Source organism: Parambassis ranga, chromosome 17, assembly GCF_900634625.1.
Source record: "Parambassis ranga chromosome 17, fParRan2.1, whole genome shotgun sequence".
NCBI classification, from domain to species: domain Eukaryota; kingdom Metazoa; phylum Chordata; class Actinopteri; family Ambassidae; genus Parambassis; species Parambassis ranga.
The window spans coordinates 4,599,239-4,610,745 of record NC_041037.1 but is presented as its reverse complement, the minus strand read 5'-3'; the positions used below and the strand labels follow the sequence as shown (position 1 = coordinate 4,610,745).

The window sequence follows — 11,507 nt, the reverse complement described above, 5'->3', positions numbered from 1 at the left end:
GAAATCCACAGAATGACAGTTTAAAAAAACAACAACATCCAAAACAAACACTCTTTCTTAGAGCAGTTGGGGCCCTATCACATGCGTGGCATGCCCATTTGTTTAACCCTTATGCACTGTTCGGGACATTTTTGTCCTCTGAGAGTAATTTTTCTGGTTATTTTGGCCATAACTTTGTCAATATGTGAGCAAATTGAATCATTTCTGCTCAACAAGCTTAATTTTACATACATTTTGCTAATATGATTTTAAAATTTTTCATAGGTCAACAGTACACTGTGGGCAAATTTTACCCTCTTTCGTGTTGTTCGGGACAAAAACGTCCTCTAACTTTAACGGTTTTAAAAATATATCAGATAAATATTTTTTTGAAATTTTTTTGCATAGACCTTTTACACAAATCCCAGAAAATATACCCCACTTTTGTGACAAGGGTAGTTGCAATCCTACACTGTAAAATGTAATTAGCTGACTTTACTTTAAACAGTATGCAAACTCACTGCCTGAAAAAAGTACACTAAACTTAAGATGGTCAGGTAGGGCTTTTGAAAGTACGGTACAATATACTACCGTTTAAGTTGGTATAGCTTAAATGCCATGGTTTGTTGAAAATTAAAAGCAATGATTACCCACAACTTTATATTTAGTTTTACTCATTTAATGTTTTCAGGTTCAACCACATATATTTTCCTCATTTTACACCATCCTTTAAAATCAATAAATTGAAAGAATTCACAGGTTGATGTAAGTTCATTTCAACATTTATTTTCATTAAAAATCAATCTCTAAATACTCGGCAGGTCAGGTCTGAAACAAGTGGAATACTGCAATCAAGATAAATAAATAATTTATATATTATTCTAAATATCCAATTCATTTTGCATCAACTTGTCATGCAGTCTACAACTTACCAATATGGTTTTACTAAATTATCCATCAGTTCTGGACCATGTCATAGAAGTACACAATTCTCAATCAATTCATTGTAAGCCCAAATAACAGGCACACTGCCTGAGGCAAGTATTTCAATGCCGTTCAAGTCAATACCTGTTTCAAGTATGATGGCAGTGGAGATAGGCTGGAGATGCAATGACTCGACTCTGATGAGGCCCATCTTCACTGAGAGGAGTCAGCACACCAACTGTGATGGAGGCTTGAGTCTCATCTCTTGTATCCTTCAAAGAAACACACATGCTTTAGAATAGCAAGTTATGTATATAGAACACATAAAATAGAGTTATAGCAATATATTTAATAAAGTCTGTAAAGGCTTTTAGCATGTTTCACTGTAGTAGACTACTGCTCCTTGAAAATTTAGATTGATGATTGTAACTACAGGTGCTGACATTGTTAGCTGATAAATTGTGGACATGTACCAATGTACAAAAACTTACAGACCTATCTGTACATTGTGCAGTTTCATCTTTTCATTTTGTGTTTACCTTTAAACCTTTAAAGAATTCTTCTGAGGACAGCAAAGCAGAGTCACATTTGGTGTGTAGTTATACAGAGAATACCATGTTAAATTTACAACTTAATAAAATTGGAAAACTGAATAGTTGTTGGTTTAATTAGAATGACAGTTAAGAAAAAAAAAACAAGAGAACACTGGAAACATTTTGTGTGCAACTCTGTGTGTAAAACACACACCATCCATATCCAACTAATCTGCCGTAGTTAGTTACCGTAGTTAAACTGTTAACATTAGTGTTTATAATGGCACTGTGGTTTAAAGTTTGTGTGGCACTTTTAAGTGTCTCTTTCTGTACATTGTGTGCTATTCTGTCATCATTTGTGCATTTTATGGCTTGTAAGGATTTTAGCATTGTATCAAATCACTAGCAGGAAACTAGATCAAACTGTGCAGATGTAAAAAAAATCAGGAGAGAACAATTAAGCTGTACTTCTGATTAAGTGAATTTGACGCATAGTCTGTGCAGTTATTAACCTACCTGTCAGTAAGTTTCTCCACATTCATCATGCTCACTAAATTCCGACTAATCACACAATTGTTCTCGCACACCACCAAGTAAAAGGTTCTGCCCAGACCATGTGTCGAGAACAGGCTACGAGAGCTGCAGTACAAGCGTTCCAAGGACAAAATGATGTCATTTTGTCTAATAAACTTGACTATGTTGTCCCAAATAGAGCTGCTACACCCCGGGTTGGATGAATGTCGTCTCTCTTAATCAGACCAGGTTTTCCCCCAAAAATGTTTCCCAGTTATCTATAAAGGCCACGTTGCCAATAACCAGGGTCAGTTTCTCAGTGGGTATGTTGCAGAGTGGGGGTACACAGGCTAAATGCTGCTGTCTAGCTGCCGGGGCTACTGGACTGTTATCCAAAGTAGGCCTGTCGCGATAAGCAATAAATCAGTTAATTTTCCTCTCTTTCTCTCTCTCTCTCCCTCTCCATGCCAAAGACACTGGATGACAAAAGGCGTCACTCTGGTGCGTTGTAGCGTATAAAGTGTGCCAAGTGTGGCCATCGGATTTTATATGGCCCGCGGCTTCTGTCTTAAAATGTGTCAAATCAACAGTTAGTTCTTATTTTTTAACTCATTGTGTAACATTTACGTGATGTTCTGAGCAGACCACTGTCAGGTCGCCATGATGCGTCACACGGTGCTGTAGGGTTTGGATGTTTGTTACAACAACACAGAGAGCTCTGGTGGTGCACGACTCTGGTTCAGCACTTCATCTCTGCTATCAATTTCTTTTGTGGTTTCTGTCTACATGGTGGCTTTTTTAAAATTCACTGCAGCTGTCTGCGCACAATTATTATTATTATTATTATGATGATGATGATGATGATTGGGGGCCTTTCCAGTGTTAAATGTTCTTTAGAAATTAAAGGTTATTGATCACTGAAGGGTGTACAGAACAGGACCAGTCACACCAGAAAAACATTGTCATCCATTATGTGTCAGGAGCTTCTGAGAAACTCATCAGATTCCTGTGCACTTTAACCACAGCTCCACCCTGACACAAAAAGTGGTTTATCCCAAGGACAAAACCCCCAGGGAAAGACAGAGCAATGTAGTCCATGCAGTTCAGTGTATTCATTATAGTTTCATCCTTCCACAATTAATTTCTTGTGGTTGTTCTACAACAAAAATAAATAAACTCACAAAAATGTCTTTATTTACTGTGACATATTGCAAAAGACACAGTTCCTAGGGGTCTCTTCCTTTGGAAGTTGTGCTGCATTCATTTCAAGGCAGTGTGTGTAAAACCACCGTTTAGACTTGTCACACTGGATCTATAAGGGGATAAAAACAAAGACAGTATAAATACTCTATGTTAACTTAAAGTAGAAAAGAATATTGGATTATCACATGATAGAGGGAGCAGTTTCCTCTGCACTCTTACATCTCACACTTTCACTTATACAGCGGAAGAACACCTACACCCAAATTCTCTTTGGCTTATAGGATGATTCTATAACAGCTGGTGGAAGACCTCAGCATGTTAGAAGAGAACATGAACAACTGCAACTGGGTCCTTGACATTCAAGACAGTCAAGGTGGGTAGCCACACTGAACCAGACAGGAGCCTAAGCATTGAGGTTTACAGGAAACCAACCCATACAAACCAATATCTACTTTTTGCTTCACACCACCCACTGAAGCATAAGCTGGGTGTCATCAGGACCCTACAACACCAGGTACAAACAACACCCACAAAGACAGGACAAAAAACTACAACAGTTTCACAAGACCATCACAGTTACACTACACCCATTAGTTAGGTGAAAAAGAAAATTTCTTGATTTGGGGGAAATTATATTCCCACTTTTGCTCAATAGCGCCATTGTTACCATGTATTGCTGTAACATTGCACATCTTCTCCACTGTGAGATCAGCATGTTAGAAGAGAACATCAACAACTGGGTCCTTGACTTCCTGAAAGCAGTGGGTGACAGTCAAGGTGGGTAGCCACACTGAACCAGACAGGAGCCTAAGCATTGAGGTTTACAGGAAACCAACCCATACAGACTATAATCCTGTTTGTTTAACTTCATATTGGATGTACAGCCATTTCCAATCAGTATAAATACTTGGATTATCATTTAATATTTAACAATTAAGGAATAATTCCTACCCAAATAGCATCTTCAGCTGTTGTTGGCAAGTCTTTTCCACGGAAGAAAAAAAAAACAAGATATTGTAAAAAATGTATTACAACATAGTTAGTAGGAAGTGCTCAGTATAATAATTTATTATGTCAAACAACACCTGATGTCTTGAGAATCTCTTTTGCTATGTCTCTTCGCACGTTTTGAAGGGATTCCTGTGATGAGTTCATGTAAACTAGCTGTGATATTATAGGAAACTGCATTACTGTCAGCTTGGCCATCTGTATGATGAATAACAAGACTTTATAGCATATACTTCTTGGTATAGCCTACAACGTATAACACATATGTATCATGCATAGGTCCTATACAGACCTTTACCTACTTTTACCAACTAAGGAAAAAAGGACGGCAGGGATGAAGAAGAAGGGGTGTGCTCAGACACTAGGATTTAATTTTTAACCAATCACTGTAAAGGGTTTGTGCAGTATAAAGATTGACTGCAAGGTTCTCTCAGGACTCTTTTCTGGGAAGTTGATTGCAGCTAACTGCTTGCAGACTGTGATTTTCTGAACAGAAATGGTCCTTGTACAAGCCAGCTGTTGTTTCAATAAAGTTTTTTTACTCTTCCTTCCTAACCACGGACCAACGGACGTGCAGTGGGAAAACAGGTAGGACCTGGCCTAATGCCAATATTAAAATCAATATTCCCGAGTGAGGTATGAAATCAATCACTCATTTTCTATTTTATTTTCATGTTAGGACAGGCAGTTTTCTGGAAAACTACAGCCATATTATTGTTTTTCACAGTGAAATAGCACTGCCCTCAAAGTAACAACATTTGGAGCCAGTGATTGCTTGTGTTACTATGTTCATATTATCCCAAGTGACTAATTTGCTTGATGTTAAATGTTATGTTTATGTTGTGATCATACATAATTGTTTACCTTTGTGGTGCAAGGTTAAGCCAACAGCTAAACAAGATTATCCTTAAATTTAAATTGAGCTCAGTTTGCAGTCAAGTCATGCATCAAGTTGTCTGACTTCAGTGTCAGTATCATGAGTTAAGGAAACAACAAGCTGATGTTTTGTGTCTCAAAGTAAAACATATAATCTGATCCTGTTTTAAATCACAGCAACTTTTTTAAAGATAGAATTCACTCCTTTCTCACCCAACCTGTTATCTGTGAAAGGCTGCTGCAGTTTTGTTGGTGATTTCCTTTTGCAAGTTTACAATTAAAAGACAAATCCCAGAAAATATACCCCACTGTTGTGATAAGGGTAGTTGCAATCCTACACTGTAAAATGTAATTAGCTGACTTTAAAGAGTATGCAAACTTACCCAACCTGTTATCTGGGAAGGGCTGCTGCATGACACAACTGGTTTAATTAGAAATCCACAGAATGACAGTTTAAAAAAACAACAACATCCAAAACAAACACTCTTTCTTAGAGCAGTTGGGGCCCTATCACATGCGTGGCATGCCCATTTGTTTAACCCTTATGCACTGTTCGGGACATTTTTGTCCTCTGAGAGTAATTTTTCTGGTTATTTTGGCCATAACTTTGTCAATATGTGAGCAAATTGAATCATTTCTGCTCAACAAGCTTAATTTTACATACATTTTGCTAATATGATTTTAAAATTTTTCATAGGTCAACAGTACACTGTGGGCAAATTTTACCCTCTTTCGTGTTGTTCGGGACAAAAACGTCCTCTAACTTTAACGGTTTTAAAAATATATCAGATAAATATTTTTTTGAAATTTTTTTGCATAGACCTTTTACACAAATCCCAGAAAATATACCCCACTTTTGTGACAAGGGTAGTTGCAATCCTACACTGTAAAATGTAATTAGCTGACTTTACTTTAAACAGTATGCAAACTCACTGCCTGAAAAAAGTACACTAAACTTAAGATGGTCAGGTAGGGCTTTTGAAAGTACAGTACAATATACTACCGTTTAAGTTGGTATAGCTTAAATGCCATGGTTTGTTGAAAATTAAAAGCAATGATTACCCACAACTTTATATTTAGTTTTACTCATTTAATGTTTTCAGGTTCAACCACATATATTTTCCTCATTTTACACCATCCTTTAAAATCAATAAATTGAAAGAATTCACAGGTTGATGTAAGTTCATTTCAACATTTATTTTCATTAAAAATCAATCTCTAAATACTCGGCAGGTCAGGTCTGAAACAAGTGGAATACTGCAATCAAGATAAATAAATAATTTATATATTATTCTAAATATCCAATTCATTTTGCATCAACTTGTCATGCAGTCTACAACTTACCAATATGGTTTTACTAAATTATCCATCAGTTCTGGACCATGTCATAGAAGTACACAATTCTCAATCAATTCATTGTAAGCCCAAATAACAGGCACACTGCCTGAGGCAAGTCTTTCAATGCTGTCCAAGTCAATACCTGCTTCAAGTATGATGGCAGTGGAGATAGGCTGGAGATGCAATGACTCAACTCTGATGAGGACCATCTTCACTGAGAAGAGTCAGCACACCAACTGTGATGGAGGCTTGAGTCTCATCTCTTGTATCCTGCAAAGAAACACACATGCTTTAGAATAGCAAGTTATGTATATAGAACACATAAAATAGAGTTATAGCAATATATTTAATAAAGTCTGTAAAGGCTTTTAGCATGTTTCACTGTAGTAGATTACTGCTCCTTGAAAATTTAGATTGATGATTGTAACTACAGGTGCTGACATTGTTAGCTGATAAATTGTGGACATGTACCAATGTACAAAAACTTACAGACCTATCTGTACATTGTGCAGTTTCATCTTTTCATTTTGTGTTTACCTTTAAACCTTTAAAGAATTCTTCTGAGGACAGCAAAGCAGAGTCACATTTGGTGTGTAGTTATACAGAGAAGAGAATACCATGTTAAATTTACAACTTAATAAAATTGGAAAACTGAATAGTTGCGAAATGAAGCTTCTTACCACCCAGGTGATGTGCTGCATTGAGTTTCTGCCCAACAGTTCATTTTTTTGGGTTCCTACTGGCAATTCTATTAAACTTTGCAAATACCCGAACATGGAAAGAGGTGGGAAGGCAATGAGCATAAGACCAAGGCCATTAGTTTCACACAAATGGCATTGTTAAAACTGGGCAACTACACTTAACAACAACTACACATTCAACCTGATTATATATTTATATTGAATTAAAACACACTTAAACAATGGAAAACAGACTTTTTTTTTTTAAACAGGAAAATCGTAATGTTGTATAATGCACATATTAATTAATTTGTTCGAAAAGTCCTGGCGCAGGAAGATTGGGTATTGTCCCATAGTTTAATCAGCAGAGATCTCGCTGCTCCCTCCTGTACCTGTTGGTTGTGCATGCTCAGACACTGGAGGGGATGAGAGCGGAGATTCTCTGCTCATTAAACTATAGGATGATGCTGTTCGCTGAATGAATTGTCTGTGAAACATAAGAACTTTTTGAAGGCACAAATCTTTACTTAAACATGGCTAGTACAGTGCAGTGCAATAAGCTATTACCGAAATTCCACACCCAAAACAGACCACACGTCACTCCCATGTTTGTTCTTTTGTTAGTATATTCTAAAGTCCTGTAGATATATGCAGTGAAACCAGCTAAAGCTGTAACTGGAGCCATGGGTGCTCCAGTTGCTATGTGTGCTAGCTAATGTTAGCACAACAGCTACCTCCAGTTATCAAGCCTAAAAACAGTAGTAACACAACAGGCCACGGAGATAGTTTGCGCAACGGTAAAATATTTACTCACCAGATCAACACAACAGCCAAACACAACAAACACAACAGTGCCGACACAATGAGCGCTGCTGAATCCTGCTCCCAGGTGCCTTAATGCATTCAGGAATGTTCCAGAAAGTAGCAAGGTGGCAACATGATGACTGATCTGTGCATGCAATCGTGCATACTATGTTTGCATTTACAGTATATGATAATCATATACAAAATGCATTAATGGGGGAAAGATGTTCATACTGACTATTCAGTTAAGCACTGGGAAAATAATTTTAAAATTCCCAAAATCTTCTATTTTTAAATAAATTAAAAAATCAATTAAAGAGTCACAAGAATTATCAACAGATCTGATGATAAAGATCAAATTATATTAGTAGGTGTCAATAGGTAAAGTGATGTGTTACCAACTACTAACAACTTTTCGACATAGCAGATTTCTTCTCGTTTCTTCTCTAAGAGGGCTCTACTAGCTAGCATAAGGCTACCTTTAGTTACACACTTTTTTTTATATAAATGTTTGTTAGTGGACTACTCTTTTCAACAGAAATCAAAGCAGCAGAACATTTTCTTGTATTTTGCTTTTTTCATTGTACAATCATTTAATTTGTATGTACATTTTTATTTTCCAGCAAAACATAAAAACACAAACAGATTCTGCATTTGAAAACCAGCACTTATAAATCAACGAAAATGGGGAATGCAGTGCCAACAGAACAATGCTACAATGCTATGTGTTTATTTTTCAGGAAAACAGACTGCACTTGAAAACCAGCATCTAACACATGAGTAAATAATCAAAGATGGGAAACGCACCATCAGAATGCCACATGGGTGACAGCCTACGATGTCATATATGTCAGAAAGTCCTACCTCCATGCCGTTCCTTCGATAACATATACCAAACTACGGTTCATGGGCGACATGTGCATGTATTTAATGGAGGGGAATACTACAGACCGATTGGCCATAATAATTTCTATGAATGTGAGTACTGCTTTAATAAGCCAATCAGAGATCAGGAGGAAATGAGGAGAGAGGAGGAGAGGAGAAGACAGGAAGAGGAGAGAAGAAGACAGGAAGATGAGAGGAGGAGAGAAGAAGAAAGAAGACAGGAGGAGGAGAGGAGGAGACAGGAAGAGGAGAGAAGAAGACAGGAAGATGAGCGGAGGAGAGAAGAAGAAAGAAGACAGGAGGAGGAGAGGAGGAAACAGGAAGAGGAGAGGAGAAAGGAGGAGGAAGAGAGGGTGAGAGAAGAGAAGAGAAGGCAGGAGGAGGAGAGGAGAAGACAGGAAGAGGAGAGGAGGAAACAGGAGGAGGATAAGAAAAAAGAAGAGGAACTGAGTCAAAGACTAGAAGAATCGCACAAACGAGCCAAAGAGCAGTATGAGAATCAACTGGACAGCAACATTTCAGAAGAAAAGGAGCAAAAACAAAATGTTCTAAAAGAGCATTTGGATGAGTTTGAGGCTAAATATGAATCAGACCGTGACGAGCTTCTAGAAATCATCTCTGTGAAATGCAGCATCCCAGTTGAAAATCTCAGTCTTGCTCAGCTAACAGCTGATCAGCTGGGGCAGGTCCTGTCAGTCCTGGACAAACTTCTCTTTGATGAATGGATCAGTGATCCTCCATCTCTCAGCACTCTGCAGCACAGTCAAGTGTTCATCACAGAGCTGTGTGCCCTGTCTCTGGAGATATCTGAGGGAGTCTCCCTCCAAACGGTCTCCAATCATGTACAGTCTTTGGTGGTGTCCATCAGCCAATCAGCATCTGATGCTGTTCAGAGTTTCTTGCTGACTCAAGCTCTGTATCTGAACCTGATGCACTTTTTCACTGACCATGGTGGCTCTGATAACGACGCAGTCCTCATTGCTAAACACTGGGCTGAAGAAGAACTTTCCACAGAGAACCTCTTTCTTATTGACTTCCTGGGCACCCTCACATCATCACTGCAGAAAGCAGTGGAAACAGCTTCTGTGTTCATTTTAAAGATGGAAATCCAGTGTTTGAAGCTTCTCTTACACACACTCACACATCTGAATGGAAAAGAGGCCCACTCAGAATCCACTGAAATGCTCCTCAGACTTGTACAAACAAACCAATGGACCCCACCAGAGGCACTGACTCTGCTTAAAGCATTGTCACTGAAAAACATGGAGGATGTTTCAATGATGAAAGCCATTACACTGGTACAAGTGTTTGCCATGTTGCCAGGGTGGACAGATGAGTCTGGGCGCTCTCTGGTCCAGACTATTGACATTTCTGACCCTGAGACATTCCATCAGGATTTCCAAAAGACTCTCAGGAGGAAAGATGAGAGCAGCCTGGATGAAGCTCTACAAGAGGTAAAACTGATTTGGAAATTGGATGATTCTCAGAGTGATATGATAAAAAATGTGACCAGTTGTGTCCTACAATATTCTGAAAATATACCAAAAGATGCAGCATTTATGAAAGATTCCTTTAAAAGTGTAACCCTAAGTGAAGACCACATGAAGAGCTCTCTGTGTCAACTCTGCAGAGCAGTTTTTGAATCAAAAGGCTGGTGGCCTACAGTGAGGCACATGCTGCGTTGGTGTGCACTGGTGCTGACTGAGAAGAGTGAAGTTCTACAGCTGGTTGGTATGGGAGAAGACCCATGTGTCACTGCCATGTTTGCAGCCACACAAGTCTGCATGGGAAACAAACTGGACATTGTGTTGAGCTCTGATGCTCCTTCACAGCACAAAACTATGGAGTGGTCTGACTTCTACAAGAACCTCCACATTTCTCTCAAAACAAACAAGAGAAAGACTGCATCATACAGGGATGTTTATGAAGCAGACATTGTGTACGGCACCATGGATGACTTTATCTCTGATTATTTTCAACACAGTATAGAGGTGATGGAGACAAGGAACCCTCAGCTGAGTCGTGGTTTTATCATTGAAGAACAATGTGTCAATGCTTTCTATGATCTGGAACTCTCCCGGCTCAAAGAAAATCATTTCCTGGTGCCTGCTGCAGAGGTCCTGAAAAAGCTCATGGGGAAATTTCATGGTGAAGATACAGAGCAGAAACGCAGATTCATTAAGGCTCTTTTCCAGGTGCTACACACAATGCAAAGCAAAGACACAACCACAGACGCTAAATTTGTCACTGTCTCAAAGAAAATTACTGGAAAGGGATTTTCTCCTAATGAGGCCTTCATTCTGACCTTTCTTGAGAATCTCCTGAGAGTGGTTACTGAAAAAACAGACGCTGAGAATAACAGAACATCTCTTGCAGCCAAATGGTGTTCTGAGATTTTATTTGACTGTGCTGAGCATGTCCAGGCTTCAGACATACAGACCCAAGAACTCTTCCAGATGGTTTCAAGACTGGTAGAACAAAATCTTTGGTCACCAGCAGAGGCTTTAAACCTCCTGGAAGGTTTGACTGACCACCATCATGATGAAGGCTGTATTTTCATCAGGAAGATTTTGCATTTAATGGCAACATATCAGGTCTCCTCCAAGTGGACAGATGAGAACAACCAAACCCTCCTTACACTGTTAGATTCAAGCAAAACTGAGAATCTCATCGAGCATTTAAAAAAGGTTCTGAGAGATGAGGAAACAAAGAGCATCGACACTCTAATTGATGAAATACGACAGATGAAAGACATTGATGAACC

The 11,507-nt window shown here is 38.6% G+C and overlaps 1 protein-coding gene across 2 annotated transcripts in view; it reads right to left on the bottom strand.

The window, feature by feature from the left end:
• Nucleotides 1-1,065: 1,065 nt before the first annotated feature.
• e2f5 (E2F transcription factor 5) overlaps nucleotides 1,066-11,507 on the bottom strand; it is a 68,551-nt gene continuing 58,109 nt past the window's right edge. The window contains exons 9-10 of one of the 2 annotated variants that reach the window (XR_003671964.1): nucleotides 3,131-3,261; nucleotides 1,066-1,175 (exon numbers count right to left, since the gene is read on the bottom strand). Coding sequence is in view for 1 of the 2 variants with exons in the window: in XM_028426701.1 (XP_028282502.1) it covers nucleotides 6,631-6,644 (14 nt within the window). In the remaining variant the exon portion in view is untranslated. Of the gene's footprint in view, nucleotides 1,176-3,130; nucleotides 3,262-6,515; nucleotides 6,645-11,507 lie in introns of those variants that run through there. The other variant, XM_028426701.1, reaches the window with a different exon arrangement.